Source organism: Salvelinus sp. IW2-2015, linkage group LG13 (assembly GCF_002910315.2).
Source record: "Salvelinus sp. IW2-2015 linkage group LG13, ASM291031v2, whole genome shotgun sequence".
NCBI lineage: Eukaryota > Metazoa > Chordata > Actinopteri > Salmoniformes > Salmonidae > Salvelinus > Salvelinus sp. IW2-2015.
Window position 1 is genome coordinate 29603759 of NC_036853.1, and position 17172 is coordinate 29620930.

General features: G+C 45.0%; 1 protein-coding gene across 4 annotated transcripts; it reads left to right on the plus strand.

The window, feature by feature from the left end:
* The first annotated feature begins 229 nt into the window (after positions 1 to 229).
* Positions 230 to 12040, plus strand: eef1db (eukaryotic translation elongation factor 1 delta b (guanine nucleotide exchange protein)). Of its 4 annotated transcripts, none has more exons than XM_023997960.2 (9): positions 324 to 408; positions 5035 to 5155; positions 5370 to 5441; positions 6017 to 6073; positions 6689 to 6773; positions 9236 to 9345; positions 11071 to 11268; positions 11458 to 11652; positions 11804 to 12040. In XM_023997960.2, exons 2-9 carry the CDS (start codon positions 5039 to 5041, stop codon positions 11840 to 11842), a joined length of 873 nt encoding a protein of 290 aa, XP_023853728.1. In that variant the 5' UTR covers positions 324 to 408; positions 5035 to 5038; the 3' UTR covers positions 11843 to 12040. The 4 variants fall into 4 exon arrangements, with proteins under 4 accessions (XP_070302319.1, XP_023853728.1, XP_070302318.1 ...); XM_070446217.1 differs by lacking the exon at positions 324 to 408 and adding an exon at positions 3174 to 4543; XM_070446218.1 differs by lacking the exon at positions 6017 to 6073 and having other exon boundaries at positions 230 to 408.
* Positions 12041 to 17172: the final 5132 nt, after the last annotated feature.

Genomic DNA, 17172 nt, shown 5'->3' on the forward strand with positions numbered 1-17172 from the left:
AAGTCTGAAAATTTTTATAACCATAATGCCACACTTTGAAAGGTGGTGACAAACGATGGTCAATGAATTCAGCCTGCTGGCGAAATAATTAATGATTTAGTTCTTGATTCAGTCATGAGCAAGTGCAGTGGGAACATACCAACCCTAAATAAAACTGATGGACAAAAATAATTAAAAACAAAATCATTAATACACTGTTCTGGACATTCATAATATGTGGATTAAAAAATACTATTTTCAGCGTTTGAGTGTAAAACAACCGGGTGTTTAAAAAAACAGGGCCCTTTCCCCCTCCCCTTCGGTTCACACGCATTTTATTTTCCCACTCGTCACTCTTTCTGTTCTAGGCTCCCAGCTGAACAATCGCACGAGGACCACCGGCCCGGTTAACCACCGACATACAGAACAGTAAGTAACTGACAGTTCGCTTTTCGAGCCGGGGATTCTCGAGAAATTAACATGTGAGTCGTTAGTCAACTTGTTTGGTGGGAGGGAGAAATAATGTGAATGGTAAAGAAAAGAGAAATGTCGTGAAGCCATGATGGGCGCCCAAGACGGGGCCGACCGGCTAAAAATGAATGTCTACGTAAACGGAGATATTTAGGAAACATATTAAAATAATCCAACATTTTCAGCGAATTCGTTGCTAATGAATATAGATGTGTATTAAGGCTTTAATTTGTCACAACCTGCCTCGATATCTTGAGAGCGATTGAAGATGTCGACACTGCAGTGGCAGTGCGAGCTGGTGACCTGAAATAGTTGCATTGTAACGTTAACACCGATCAAACAAAGGAATAGCTCCGCGGTTGATACAATGTTGCTGTTAGTCAGCTAATAACAAGCTATAATGTATTACTGTGTCTTGTCACTGTTTACAATACGACAACCTCTAATAGTATGCCTCTGTCCCCTTTTCTATGTTCTCAAGAATTGGAAAAGTGAGTATGATTGCGACGTGTAGCCTAACATTAGTAAAATGTGGTTTAGGCTATTGATTATTCCTCTAATGACATACACATCTAAACGTTTTCGTTGCAACGATGCAGTCTTTATAGCCTTTCCCACCCCCACATGGCCCCACTCCAAAGGCAGGCATTGAAGAAATACCTTAGATTTCCTCTTTAACACGTTGCTCTTGCATGCTCCATGGGGAGGATCCAAAAGGAAGTGAAGGCACTTTAGACTACTTATGAAGCTGCCACCATTTAGGCTACTGTAAACACACTGTACACGCCTATACTGTACCCTATTCCCAAAAGTGTTGGTTTTCCGGTAGGTCTGTATGGCGTATTAGGCTATAATGTTTGTTTGTTTGTTCATGGCTGGCGGCTGCTGAATGGATGAACATGTTGAACATTCTAATCTAATCACGACCGTTTTTGGTCTTATGCTCACCAAGGAAGGTGAGTTACATAGGGTTTCATATAGGCCAACTATACACACACCTGTCATGCACAAAATCATTTTCTGAATGGTGAATTCATCAAGATTTGAATAATTGTGACAATAAACACATTTTTTTAAATATAATTTAAAGCACATTGCTCAGCAATAGTATCCTACAGCCAAGTTTGATATTAGTAGGCCTAAAAACAATTGGGGTAAAAACATGGAAATCGGTATAAGGAAATGTATTTCCTGTTTCACAATGCTACTGTATGAATCATGAATGATGCATGGACCGTCCTCCTTCATCAAAACCACAGCTGCATCCCACACTGCTAATGACTGTGGCAGGTTATGTTGTGTAGACATACTGTATAGCATCTATGATTCTCTTTCTATGCTGTGTACACAGAACACACAGGATTTGTCCCACATTGCACCCTATTCCCTTTATAGTACACTACTTTTGACCAGAGCTCTAGCACTATAAACGGAATAGGGTGCCACTTGGTCCGCTCCACAGTGCGAGTTGGTCTTACCTGCATTAGTTCTGACTGAGCATGCCAGTGCTGTTACTGCTATCACCATTCACCACTACACAACACGTCATTCATTCTCCAAGGCCGCCCAGTAACCTTGCTGAGTGATCATATTACACGTTTTGCCCTTTAAGGCTATGCAGAAACCTTTTCAGTTTGCATGCAGAATTTGCATGTTGATATATGCTGTCATTATTGGCATTTGCTTGTGATAGTCGTCTTTACAGTTTCACCATTTCGAAGTAGTCAACTGGGTGGGACTTTCTATCGGTTAAGGAGGCATCACATAATTCCATCCAGGTCATCAGTAGGACTCAGCCAATGAATTATACTCCAATTGGCTCATTCATCCCCCCTCCTCTCCCCTGTAACTATTCCCCAGGTCGTTGCTGTAAATGAGAATGTGTTCTCTCTCAATTTACCTGGTAAAATAAGGGTAAAACAAATACTAAAATGAGCAAGCATTACATAACTGCAGGTGGCAGTAAATCGTCAACCTTGGCCCAATACCTGTTCAAGCAACACACTCCAGGTGGCAGTATGCACCCTTTCAGTTTGTTTACCAACTCATAGAAGTAATAAAATAAGAAAATTGACTACTTCAAAATGGAGCTGGCCTCAATGGCGCTGCCCATTTTCTCACAGACTCCATAATGGGAAAGATACAATGTTGTGTCCTCTACCTCCCGTGTAGACCTGAATAGAAGTAGTCCAGAGACATGCTGGTTAAAGGGGTGTTTATCTACTATGGGTAGCCTCTGAAGTATGAGAATCACAAGAACTCCAGATTGTAACATTGGACATCAGGAGTTGTGTTCAGAAGGCATGAAATGGGAGTAAAACTTGTGAAAGAGGCACTAGCCTATGTTACTTAGTGTACACTTTGAATACTTTTTTTCTCTTGTTTGTGTTCTTCAAACACAACCAGTGAAGTGGACATCATCCATCGTTCAGTTCATTTTTCATAATCTATTGGTCTGCTTGATCTGGTTCTTTTCACTTTCTTTTCCGCTGTCTTCCTTTCCTGCATGCCTAAAAGCATTCTGGGATTGGTCTGTTGAATTCTCTCTTAGCTCTGTTAAACTGAAAGTTGCTTTGTAAGTAAAATTTACAAAGATACTAAAATTATAAGATATTTAAAAGACATATAATCTATATGGATCTATCTGTCTCTCTAAATTCCTCTCTGTGTAACTAACCCTCTAGCCTGTCCCTGTCACTCTCTTTCTCTGCTTCGGATCAAAGATGATGCCTCAGAGGAACCCCTTGTGTTCAGCAATGGACCAGTCCGATCCTGATCTCCCTTCCAGACGCTGCCAGGTGGACTGTACCACTGAGTTGGCAGTGGAGGGAGGTCAGAGGAACGGGGGTGGTGCCGCTTCGTCCTCCCCAGAGAGTAGCAGCGTGAACGGAGACAGCAATGGGAAACGCAGTGGGAAGAGGCGTCGCCGTCGTAAACGCTCCGCTCAACCCGATAACCGCCCGGCTCCTGTTGCCATGGTGACTCAGCTGCCACCACCACCACCTGGCCAGGAGAAAGGGGAGGAGCCCCAGCTTTGCCAGGGGGGCAGTAGCCGTACCTCTCCCGACCCTGTTCCTGACTCCCCCGGCGTGGTCCTGCTCGGCCTGCGGTCTGAGTGTGGTTCAGTGTGGTTTGACCGCAGTGTATATGAGCAGGCTGAGAGTCTGTATCAGTGCTGGTTGGCACACTCTGCCAACGGTGCGATGACACGGCCCAGCGGCTCACCCCCAACCCTGACTACTGTCAACCACCCCACCTCCCCTCAACCCTCACTATCACCCCAAGCCCCGAACCACCCCAGCAACCATCCACCCATAGTCGCCAAAGAGCATTGCATTGTTGCAGAGCCCCTGCAGCCAGAAGCCCCAGATTTCCTAGCCCTCCCTGCCAACAGCCCCAGCACACCAGCCACGCCAGACGAGGGGTACCTGTCCCTGGCCCAGACCCCCCAGGCAGCCTCCACATCCCCACTGACCCCGGCCCCTGGCCAGCCAGTGAATGGGCTCCCCTGTCTCCCCATGGAGCTGCTGAGGGACGTGTGGCTGGAGAAACCTCTCTACGACCGGGCCGAGGCAGCCTTCTACCAGAGCCTCTATGGAAACAACCGCTCTCCCACCGGCAACAACCTGGGTGGTGGAGCTTCCACCTCACGTACCAACCCCAACGCTCCCTCAACCTCCAGAGGTAGTGGAGACCACCCACAGAGTCTTGTTGAAGAAGAGGAGGAGGAGGAGGAAGAAGAAGTGGTAGAAGAAGAAGCCGTGGTCTCACAGGGGAAGCTCGAAGTCTTCCACGCTCTGCGCACCATTCAGGAGGAGGAGGAGCCTGCTGACGTCACAGAGGAGGAAGGTGTGGCCATGTCGATGGGAGGAGTCTGTTACTTCCTGCATCCAGACAGTGAGAGGGTTTGGCTGGACCAGAGACGCTACGAGGCTGCAGAGAGCCGTTTCTACAGTTACCGCCAGATTGTACCTGCTGAGTCAACAGGAGCAGACAGAGAGGAGGGGGCTCGTGGGCAAGAAGATGCTGTGGTGTCGGCAACATTGTTACCACAACCGCCATCGGTCGCCTGCACCGGCCCTCTGAGGGACAAGTATGACCCATCCCAGGAGACTGGACCTCTACAAACACAGCCAGCTTCATTTACTCTTTCTCCTTTATTCCCCCTTATTTTTTTTCTCCTTTTTAGTGTTGTCTGTGTCTTGATTTGGTTCATTTGCTTGTTTCACATAATTTATTTAACTTTGTGTTTTGCTTGCTCATTTGTCACTTTGTTGTTTTATTTGGTTTTAGATGTTATCCTTTTCCATTTATTTTTTGCATGCTTGATTTATTTTACTCAATGTTAGTGGTTTTCAAAGATGTAGCTTACTTCTAAGGATGATGTTAGTGTGGGGGTGACTGGGAAAGAGAAGTGGTCTTGTCTGTAAATAGTGGGACACAGATGGTTAAAACAGAGGGACACAAGCTTTCTGATGGACTGAATGTTACTTTACTAACCATTTGTTATCCTCTTTCTGTCCCTCTCTCTCTCTCTCTGCCTCCTCTCTGTCCCTCTCTCTCTCTCTCTCTCTGTCCGTGTAGCACCATGAGTTCAGCAGTAGACTACTTTGTCCAGGAAAAGATCTGGTTTGATAAGCCTCGCTATGATGATGCGGAGAGACACTTCTACGAACGCATTAACAGCACCTCACACCCAGCACAGGTAGGTAGAGCATCTCTTTAGTTTGGGTGTATGTGTGTGCCAATGCTCTCCCCCACATTGTCTGTCTTTTCCTCACACGTGTCGCCACCTGATATCGATTACTGCATTGTTGGGAAGCAAGAAAGGCGTTTCGCTGTACTTAAAACTTGATACGTCTCTGGTGTGTGTATGCCTACATCCTGTCAGACCTGGTCTCCTGTACTGTGCCCTATAGGAGCTGGGAGCCAACACCATCCTGCAGGACATAGCCCGGGCCAGGGAAAACATCCAGAAGTCTCTAGCAGGAGTGAGTGTAATATAATACACATCTGAGCCTTCACACACCCCATCTCTCCCACTATCTGCTTTAAAGCTGCACTGAAAGTAAGATACTTTATTAAATGCCGTTTTACAGGGACAGTGCACACCATTACTGTAAATATGCCAGTTTTAGCCAGCCGGCTAGTTTTCTACAGCAGTCCCTGTATGTTTAGTTTCTGTTACATGGTCACACACACACACACAAACGTGTAAGCTAGGCTGAACCAGCTATATGTGACCACACGGCTAAGGCTACATGTCACAGGGAAAAGCAAGGTGTGGATACCTTGACCCTGAACTGCTGCTAAGAGCATTGAATACCCTGGGTCGTATTCATGAAGCAAGATTTCATTTTTTTTCTTCCCGAAAGCATGATTTCTTGCATTGCTGGCTAGCCATTAATTTCTCGGATTCCTCTTTAGACCAACCCTGGGTATACTTTAACTTTGCCTGATCCTCTTTTGTAGCTTTCTCTCTCTTTCTGCTAGTGTCCCTTCTGCATCTCCAACCTCATTCAACTCTCTCCCTCTTTCCCTTCCTCCTTCCCTCCCCGCACCCCAGCTGAAGAATTCGCTGTTACCTAGCAGAGGCTTTGATCAACCCCAGAACCCCCATCCCGTAAGTGTCCCACCCTGTGTGACAGTAGCCAGACCCCCCCCCCCCCACTAAGAGCAATGTCACAGACTTGTGCACACACACTCACACAAACAAACCCAACCACCTTCCTTCATTCTCCCTGTATGATGGGTCTGCTTCTCTCTCTGTCTGTCTCCATAGTCTGCCCTGTCCATGTCCACCCTCCACTGAGCTTACTCTCTCTCTAGGTGGTGCTGAGATGGACACTTGTTTCTTTGGTTTTTGAAGAGTTGTGATTGGTCAACTTCAGGATTCTAATATTTGGACACCTCCCATGTATAATGCTCCAGAGGGGTTACCTGGATTTCCTGAAACTTTCCTCTGATCATCACCATGACCACAGACTCTAAAGTACTTTTTATTCCTGAGTGAGACCGCTTTGCATGAGCTGCAATTGTAGCTGTCGTTGTCCAATCTGTGCCTCTAGGTGATGGTGGTTATTTATGTGTACAGGTGATATGTGTTGCTCATTCTCTTCATGTCTGCCCTGTCTCCTCAATTTAACTGGTTGTGGTGGTACCTGAGTTTAGCCACTAGAGTTTGCTGGTGATATGCTTATAGTGACATGCTGACACTCTTTCGTGTGTGTGTGTTCAGAGTGCAGCTAATGGGGCAGGAGATCAAGGCGAACTCATCACACGGATTAAGAGTCTGGAGCTAGAGAACCACAGTCTGAACCAAGGTGTGTGTGTGTATACTGAACAAAAATATAAACGCAACATTTTAAAGTTTTGGTCCCATGTGTCATGAGTTGAAGTGGAAGATCCCCAAAATGTTCCATACACATAAAAATGTTGTCCAGAACTTTGTTTACATCCCTGTTAGTGAGCATTTCTCCTTTGCCAAGATGATCCATCCACCTGACAGGTGTGGCGTATCAAGAAGCTGATTGAACAGCATGATCATTACTAGGGATGCATGATATACTAGTGAACATATCGGAATCAACCGATATTAGCTAAAAATACCGACATCAACATCGGCCCTATGTCTAGTTTAACACCGATGTTAAAAACCGATGTCAAAGCTACCGTGCATACCTATATAGCTTAGGTACATGACGTAATAACGCCACGTGAAATTTTACGCTAAACGTGCAACACAGCATTCCTAACCTAGCCCACACAATGTCTCCTGTGTGGATCGAGCAGTCAACAAGTCGAGCAGTCATTTGAAAGAGTACGTTGCCCTTGACAAGCAACCGTTCTCTGTCGTGGGTGATGTTGGTTTTCGCTGACTGGTCGAGCACCGGTACACACTACCAAGTGCGCTATTTTTCAGATGTTGCCCTACCGGAGTTACACAGTAATAGCATCACTGCTATTAGCTTCACGACATATATACTATGGAACGCCGTTTGGGTCTTTGCGTGTCAAAAAAGATACAGTAGCACTGTCAAAGCTGTACAAAAGTCTGCAAACTCCGGCCACGAACGATGTGTTTACAATACTGCGTTGGTAATAAAGCATCAATTGTTCAACCCCAACTTCTGGGATAGCTAGCTTTAGCTTGGTACCTAGCTGGCACCAATACAACCAGCCTGAAAACAATGACCAGTAGAAACTGCAGTCATTTTCATTATTCTTAGCAATGATTTAGGAATCCTTGTGAGTAAGTATTAGCTAGGTTGCCACTTGTTGTTCGCCTATTGAAATTGAATACAAATAGTAGAATTATGCCATACTTTTATTTTGAAGGCTAACCGCAAAGTCCACTATTGTGCGTAATCCTTATTGTGGCTAGCTTCACACAGATGGGTCTGACCACCATTAATCAAATAAGAACTGTCATATGAATTAGGGTTATTTTAGATGACACCTAGCTATATAGTTAGCTAGCTAACTATAGCTACTGAAACAGATTGTTGTTATTGGACACGTCAAATAGTTTTATTTTACGTGTATCTTTTTTGACACGCAAAGACCCAAACGACATTCCATATAAATCCTGGTTGAGAATGAAACGACTGAACAAATGAACCACGAAACAGCACAGCAAGTAAGTGAAAAAAAAAAGGTTTTGATGTATGTATGTTTTACTGGTAATGTGGACATACGTAAATGCCAACAAAATTACTTTTTGGTGTGCGTGTGTGTAACCTTTTATTTAACTAGGCAAGTCAGTTAAGAACAAATTATTATTTACAATGACGGTGCAGATGACGCTAGACCAATTGTGCGCCGCCCTATGGGACTCCCAATCACGGTCGGATGTGATGCAGCCTGGATTCGAACCAGGGACTGTAGTGACGTCTCTTGCACTGAGATGCAGTGCCTTAGACCGCTGCATCCGTGTGTGTGTTAACTATTAACTGCTAGAATGCTTAAAAGGCAGCTAAAATTCTAAATATCGGGTATCTTTTTAGCAAGGAAAATATTGGATATTGGTATCGGCCAAAAATGTAATATCGGTGCATCACTAATCAATACAGGTGCACCTTGTGCTGTGGACAAAAGGCCACTAAAAGGTGCAGTTTGGTTTCAACACAATGCCACGGATGTCTCAAGTTGAGCGAGAGTGCAATTGGCATGCTGACTGCAGGAATGTCCACCAGAGCTGTTGCCAGAGAATAGAATGTTAATTTCTCTACCATACGCCGCCTCCAACGTGGTTTTAGAGAATTTGGCAGTACATCCAACCCGCCTCTCAACCGCAGACTGTAACCACGCCAGCCCAGGACCTCCACAATCGGCTTCTTCACCTGCGGGATCGTCTGAGACCAGACAGCTGATGAAACTGAGGAGTATTTCTGACTAATAAAGCCCTTTGTGGGGAAAAAATTATTCTGATTGGCTGGGCCTGGCTCCCAAGTGTGTGGGCCTATGCCCTCCCAGGCCTACCCGTGGCTGCACCCCTGCCCAGTCATGTGAAATCCATAGATTAGGGCCTAATGAATTCATTTAAATTGACTGATTTCCTTATATGAACTGTAACTCAGTAAAATCGGTGCAATTGTCGCATGTTGCGTTTTCATATTTTTGTTCAGTGTATGTATGTGTGTCCACATGTATAGAGATCAAATTACCCTTCTGTAATGTTACTGAAAGGTGTTTGTTTCCCTATTTGTATACAGAATGTCTAATATGTATTACAGATGTTATAACTCATCTGTAATCTTACTGACTTCCTTTGTGTGTGTTTAAGTGGTGGAGGACCTGCGGTTGGCTCTGTCTAAATTGGAGCGTCGGGTAGCGGTGCTGGAGAAATCACCTTCGCCAGCTGCAGCCCCAGTCTCTGCAGCCCCCTGTACAAACGTAAGTCCCTCGCTCTGGTCCTATGTGGCTTAGTCGGGAAGAGCATGGTGTGCGCAATGCCATCGCATACACATACTAAAAATGCATGCACTCACTGTCTGTCGCTTTGAATAAAATAATCTGCTAAGTGGCCAGTATCTTTCGACAGATGTCATTCTTACGAGACAAGTAGCCATGGACTATTTTGAGTGCAGACTGAATCTTCTGACGTCACACAAAGCTGCATATATTTTTATTATGTTCATATGTCTACCCGTGTGTGTGTGGTACCAGTCAAAAGTTTGGACACACCTTCAAGGTTTTTTAAATGTATTTCTTACTATTTTCTACATTGTCAAATAATAGTGAAGACATTGAAACTATGAAATTACACATATGGAATCAAGTAGTAACCCAAAAAGTATTCAACAAATCTAATTATATTTTAGATTCTTCAAAGTAGCCACCCTTTGCCTTGATGACAGCTTTGCACACTCTTGGCTTCACCCGGAATGCCTTTCCAACAGTCCAACAGTCATATGCTGAGCACTTGTTGGCTGCTTTTCGTTCACGCTGTGGTCCAACTCATCCCAAACCATCTCAATTTGGTTGAGGTCATGTAATTGTGGAGGCCAGGTCATCGGATGCAGCACTCCATCACTCTCCTTCTTGGTCAAATAGCCCTTACACAGCCTGGAGGTGTGTTGGGTCATTGTTCTGTTGAAAAACAAATGATAGTCCCACTAAGTGCAAACCAGATGGGATGACGTATCACTGCAGAATGCTGTGATAGCCATGCTGGTTAAGTGTGCCTTGAATTCTAAATAAATCACTGAAAGTGTCACCAGCAAAGCACCATCACACCTCCTCCTCCATGCTTCACCGTGGCAACCACACATGCAGAGATCATCCGTTCACCTACTTTGTGTATTTCAAAGACACAGCGGTTGGACCCAAAATTCTCAAATATGGACTCATCAGACCAAAGGACAGATTTCCACAGGTCTAATGTCCATTGCTCGTGTTTCTTGGCCCAAGCAAGTCTCTTCTTCTTATTGGTGTCCTTTAGTAGTGGTTTCTTTGCAGCAATTGACCATGAAGGCCTGACGTATACATCTCAACAGTTGATGTTGAGATGTGTTTGTTACTTGAACTCTGAAGCATTTATTTGGGCTACAATTTCTGAGGCTGGTAACTCTAATGAACTTATCCTCTGCAGCAGAGGTAACTCTTCCTTTCCTGTGGCGGTCCTCATGAGAGCCAGTTTCATCATAGTGCTTGATGGTTTTTGCGACTGGACTTGAAGAATCTTTCAAAGGTCTTGAAATTTTCCAGATTGACTGACCTTCATGTCTTAAAGTAGGGATGCACTGTGGTTTCTCTTTGCTTATTTGAGCTGTCCTTGCCATAATATGAACTTGATCTTTTACCAACTAGAGCTATTTTGTGTATACCACCCCTACATTGTCACAACATAACTGATTGGCTCAAATGCATTAAGAAGGAAAGAAATTCCACAAATTAACTTTTAACAAGGCACACCTGTTAATTGAAATGCATTCCAGGTGACTACCTCATGAAGCTGGTTGAGGGAATGCAAAGAGTGTGCAAAGCTGCCATCAAGGCAAAGGGTGGCTACTTTGAAGAATCTCAAATATGAAATGTGTTATTTCATAGTTTATGTCTGGTACAATATATGTCTGGTACAATATATGTGTGTGTATTTCAACCACCTCTTCTCTTCAGGGAACCTCTGTCCAGCAGCAGAAGACCAGCCCCCCAGTGGAGGATGAAGATGATGATATGGACTTGTTCGGCAGCGATGAAGAGGAGGATGCGGAGGCTGAGCGAATCAAAGAGCAGAGGCTGAACGAGTATGCAGAGAAGAAGGCAAAGAAACCCACCCTCATCGCAAAGTCCTCCATCCTATTGGACGTCAAGCCTGTATGTCACATAGACCCCGGGCTTTTCCTAATACTTTCTCCAATCACTATACTGTATTTAAAAAAAAAATATGAATGGAATTTTGGTCTCTTCCTCTGTGTGTTTGTGTTCCTGACATTACTATCTCCCCATCCCTCTCTCCCCTGCCCTCTCTCTATACCCCACCTCCCTCCCTCCCCTCTCTTACAGTGGGATGATGAGACAGACATGGCTAAGCTGGAGGAATGTGTGAGGTCTGTTGTCGCTGACGGTCTACTTTGGGGTCAGTCTAAGCTGGTTCCTGTGGGTTATGGTATCCGGAAGCTACAGATCCAGTGTGTTGTCGAGGACGACAAGGTCGGGACAGACCTGCTAGAGGAGGAGATTACAAAGTTCGAGGACTTTGTGAGTACAGCACACACACACGTAATCCTTCGGGGGTCCACAATGAAATATAAAAATGTAACTGACACTTTGTACAGGTTAGCATTCCCAAATTAGAAATGGTTATGTACTTTATTTTGATGAATGTTATCTCTAGTCTCTTGTTCTGCAGGTCCAGAGTGTTGACGTAGCAGCTTTCAACAAGATCTGATTCCGACCTTCCTCTTCATTGGGCCCGTCCCACTCCATTCACTCTGTAGTGCTCTACCTTAAGCCCTATGAGCTGTTCAAAGGTAGCGCACTATATAGAGAATAGCGTGTCATGTGGGACGTAGCCATGTTCCCAGTCCGTCCCTTGCTGCTGTTTGTGTCACACGGTTAATAATAAAGAGCTTTTGGTGCACTTTAACTAGTTTCTTGTCTGTCTCTCTGAGTATTAATACATGTATGCAGCCACGTGGGGAACAATGGTAGGAAATAAAGGGTCAAATGTATCCCCTAGATGTATGAGGTAGCGGCATGCTCCTACAAGATATATCAGTCATTCTCTTTATTAAGAGAATGCTCTGGACCCCTTTATCAAATCAACTGTTCTTACATTGTGCATTTCTGTATCCAAACAAGGCGAGGTGATCACTTATGGATGTAGATTCTTTTTAATTTGTGAATTATTTTGATAGTTGACAGCAAAACGGCAAACAGTAGAAGAAGTTATAGCTATACGAATGGGTAAAATGGCTGGGATTTCCCAGCCCATTCCTTAGCACCTATCTGTCAACTCATCTCTTGCTAACATAATGATTATTCATTGTTCTACAACATCTTAATTCTTATAATAATCATAATCTGTGTAACCGTGGGGCTTTGCTGCATGCTCTTTCTCCTTTTGTCATATCCCCACAGTGGATCCCAAACCAAGATAAAACACAGGGTAGAAATCCTCAGGGAATTCAGTCTTTACCGTATGGAGGAGTTTGTTCACAGAGAAATGGTGCCTGTTCAAGAAGGAAAGAGCAACGGGGATATTTTTCACATTATTGATGGCATTTGAGACATACTCATGGATTTTGTCAGATAACGCCATAAAGCTGTGTTCACATTGGCAGTTTGAAGTGACTCAAAACCTACAGTGGGGCAAAAAAGTATTTGGTCAGTTCTCCCACTTAAAAATATGAGAGGCCTGTAATTTTCATCATAGGTACACTTCAACTATGGCAGACAAAATGAGAGAAAAAATCCAGAAAATCACATTGTAGGATTTTGTATGAATTTATTTGCAAATTATGGTGGAAAATAAGTATTTGGTCAATAACAAAAGTTATTCAATACTATATACCCTTTGTTGGCAATGACCGAGGTCAAACATTTTCTGTAAGTCTTCACAAGGTTTTCACACACTGTTGCTGGTATTTTGGCCCATTCCTCCATGCAGATCTCCTCTAGAGCAGTGACGTTTTGGGGCTGTTGCTGGCAACACGGACTTTCAACTCCCTCCAAAGATTTTCTATGGGGTTGAGATCTGGAGACTGGCTAGGCCACTCCAGGACCTTGAAATGCTTCTTACGAAGCCACTCCTTCGTTGCCCGGCGGTCGTGTGTTGGGATTTGTCATGCTGAAAGACCCAGCCACGTTTCATCTTCAATGCCCTTGCTGATTGAAGGAGGTTTTCACTCAAAATCTCACGATACATGGCCCCATTCATTCTGTCCTTTACACGGATCAGTCGTCCTGGCCCTTTGCAGAAAAAACAGCCCCAAAGCATGATGTTTACACCCCCATGCTTCACAGTAGGTATGGTGTTTCTTTGGATGCAACTCAGCATTTTTTGTCCTCCAAACACGACGAGTTGAGTTTTTACCAAAAAGTTCTATTTTGGTTTCATCTGACCATATGACATTCTCCCAATCTTCTTCTGGATCATCCAAATGCTCTCTAGCAAACTTCAAACGGGCCTGGACATGTACTGGCTTAAGCAGGGGGACACGTCTGGCACTGCAGGATTTGAAGTCCCTGCGGCGTAGTGTGTTACTGATGGTAGGCTTCGTTACTTTGGTCCCAGCTCTCTGCAGGTCATTCACTAGGTCCCCCCGTGTGGTTCTGGGATTTTTGCTCACCGTTCTTGTGATCATTTTGACCCCATGGGTGAGATCTTGCGTGGAGCCCCAGATCGAGGAGATTATCAGTGGTCTTGTATGTCTTCCATTTTCTAATAATTGCTCCCACAGTTGATTTCTTCAAACCAAGCTGCTTACCTGTTGCAGATTCAGTCTTCCCAGCCTGGTGCAGGTCTACAATTTTGTTTCTGGTGTCCTTTGACAGCTCTTTGGTCTTGGCCATAGTGGAGTTTGGAGTGTGACTGTTTGAGGTTGTGGACAGGTGTCTTTTTATACCGATAACAAGTTCAAACAGTTGCCATTAATACAGGTAACGAGTGGAGGACAGAGGAGCCTCTCAAAGAAGAAGTTACAGGTCTGTGAGAGCCAGAAATCTTGCTTGTTTGTAGTTGACCAAATACTTATTTTCCACCATAATTTGCAAATAAATTCATTAAAAATCCTACAATGTGATTTTCTGGATTTTTTTTCTCATTTTGTCTTCTAGTTGAAGTGTACCTATGATGAAAATTACAGGCCTCTCTCATCTTTTTAAGTGGGAGAACTTGCACAATTGGTGGCTGACTAAATACGTTTTTTGCCCCACTGTATTTATTTGCATATCTGATTCAAATCTGTGCTTTTTCCTGCAGTCTGAACAGCCAAAACGCACATGGAATCGGATATTTCAAACTAACTTCGTAGGTGGTTCATACAAATCTGATTCCCAGCCATGTGGCTTTTGTCTAAATGGTTAACTGCAGTTCAAGAAGAAGAAAATATTTACCAAGTAAGATAAAATAAAAAGTAACACAATAACAGTAACGAGGCTATTTACGGGGGGCACCGGTACCGAGTCAGTGTGCAAGGGTACAGGCTAGTTGAGGTCATCTGTACATGTAGGTGGTGGTGAAGTGACTATGCATAGGTAACAAACAAACAGCGAGTAGCAGCAGTGTACAAGGAGGGGGGGTGTCAATGTAAATTGTCCGGTGGTGATTTTTATGAATTGTTCAGCAGTCTAATGGCTTGGGGGTAGAAGCTGTTGAGGAGCCTTTTGGTCCTAGATTTGGCACTCCGGTACCGCTTGCTGTGAGGTAGCAGAGAAAACAGTCAATGACTTGGGTGACTGGAGTCTCTGACAATTTTATGGGCTTTCCTCTGATACCGCCTATTATGAAGGTCCTGGATGGGAGGAAGCTTGGCCCCAGTGATGTACTGGGCCGATCGCACTACCCTCTGTAGTGCCTTACAGTCAGATGCCGAGCAGTTGCCATACCAGGCGGTGATGCTCTCGATGGTGCAGCTGTATTACCTTTTTGAGGATCTGGGGGCCCCTGACAAATCTTTTCAGTCTCCTAAGGGGGAAAAGGTTTTGTTGTGCCCTCTTCACGACTGACTTGGTATGTTTGGACCATGATAGTTCGTTTGGGATGTGGACACCAAGGAACTTGAAACTCTCGAACCGCTCCACTACAGCCCCGTCGATGTTAATGGGGGCCTGTTTGGCCCGCCTTTTCCTGTAATCCACGATCAGCTCCTTTGTCTTGCTCACATTGAGGGAGAGGTTGTTGTCCTGGCACCACACTGACAGTTCTCTGACCTCCTCCCTATAGGCTGTCTTATCGTTGTCGGTGATCAGGCCTACCACTGTTGTGTCATCAGCAAACTTAATGATGGTGTTGGAGTTGTGTTTGACCTCGCAATCGTGGGTAAACAAGGAATACAGGAGGGGACTAAGTGTTAAGGATCAGCGTGGTAGACGTGTTGTTGTCTACTCTTACCACCTGGGGGCGGCTCGTCAGGAAGTCCAGGATCCAGTTTCAGAGGGAGGTGTTTAGTCCCAGAGTCCTTAGCTTAGTGATGAGCTTCATGGGCACTATGGTGTTGAACGCTGAGCTGTAGTCGATGAACAGCATTCTCACATAGGTGTTCTTTTTGTCCAGGTGAGAAAGGGCGGTGTGGAGTGCAATTGAGATTGCGTCATCTGTGGATCTGTTGGGGAGAGATGCGAATTGGAGTGGGTCTAGGGTGTCCGGGAGGATGCTGTTGATGTGAGCCATGACCAGCCTTTCAAAGCACTTCATGGCTACTGACATGGGTGCCACGGGACGGTAAAAATTTAGGCGGGTTACCTTCGCTTCCCTGGGCACAGGGACTATGGTGGTCTGCTTGAAACATGTGGGTATTACAGACTCGGTCAGGGATGGGTTGAAAATGTCAGTGAAGACACTTGCCAGTTGGTCCGCGCATGCTTTGAGTACACGTCCTGGTAATCCGTCTGGCCCAGCGGCTTTGTGAACGTTGACCTGTTTAAAGGTTATGATCACATCGGCTACCGAGAGCGTTATCACACAGTCATCCAGAACAGCTGGTGCTTCAGTGTTGCTTGCCTCGAAGCAAGCATAAAAGGCATTTAGCTCGTCTGGTTGGCTCGCGTCATTGGGCAGCTCGCATCTGGGTTTCCCTTTTGTAGTGTGTAATAGTTTTCAAGACCTGCCACATCCGACGAGCGTCAGAGCCGGTGTAGTAGGATTCAATCTTAATCCTGACTTGACGCTTTGCTTGTTTGATGCTTCGTCTGAGGGAATAGCGGGATTTCCTATAAGCGTCCGGATTAGTCTCCCGCTCCTTGAAAGCGGCAGCTCTACCCTTTAGCTCGATGCGGATGTTGCCTGTAATCCATGGCTTCTGGTTGGGATATGTACGTACAGTCACTGTGGGGACGACGTCATCGATGCACTTATTGATGAAGCCCATGACTGATGTGGTGTATTCCTCAATGCCATTGGATGAATCCCGGAACATATTCCAGTCTGTGCTAGCAAAACAGTCCTGTGGTGTAGCATCCGCGTCAGCTGACCACTTCCGTATTGAGCGAGTCACTGGTACTTCCAGCTTTCTTTTTTGTTTGTAAGCAGGAATCAGGAGGATAGAATTGTGGTCAGATTTGCCAAATTGAGGGCGGGGGAGAGCTTTGTATGCATCTCTGTGTTTGGAGTAAAGGTGGTCTAGGATTGTTTTCGCCCTGGTTGCACATGTGACATGCTGGTAAAAATTTGGTAAAACTGATTTAAGTTTGCCTGCATTAAAGTCCTCGGCCACTAGGTGCGCCGCTTCTGGGTGAGCGTTTTCTTCTTTTCTTATGGCCTTATAGAGTTGGTTGAGAGTGGTCTTAGTGCCAGCTTCGCTTTGTGGTGGTAAATAGACGGCTACGAATAAAACAGATGAGAGCTCTCTTGGTAGATAGTGTGGTCTACAGTTTATCATAAGGTACTCTACCTCAGGTGAGCAATACCTCGAGACTTCTTTAATATTAAACATCGCGCACCAGCTGTTATTGACATAAAAACACACACCCCCACCCCTCGTCTTACCAGCGGTAGCGTCTTTGTTCTGCCGGTGCATGGAAAATCCCGCCAGCTCTATATTGTCCGTTTGTTCGTTC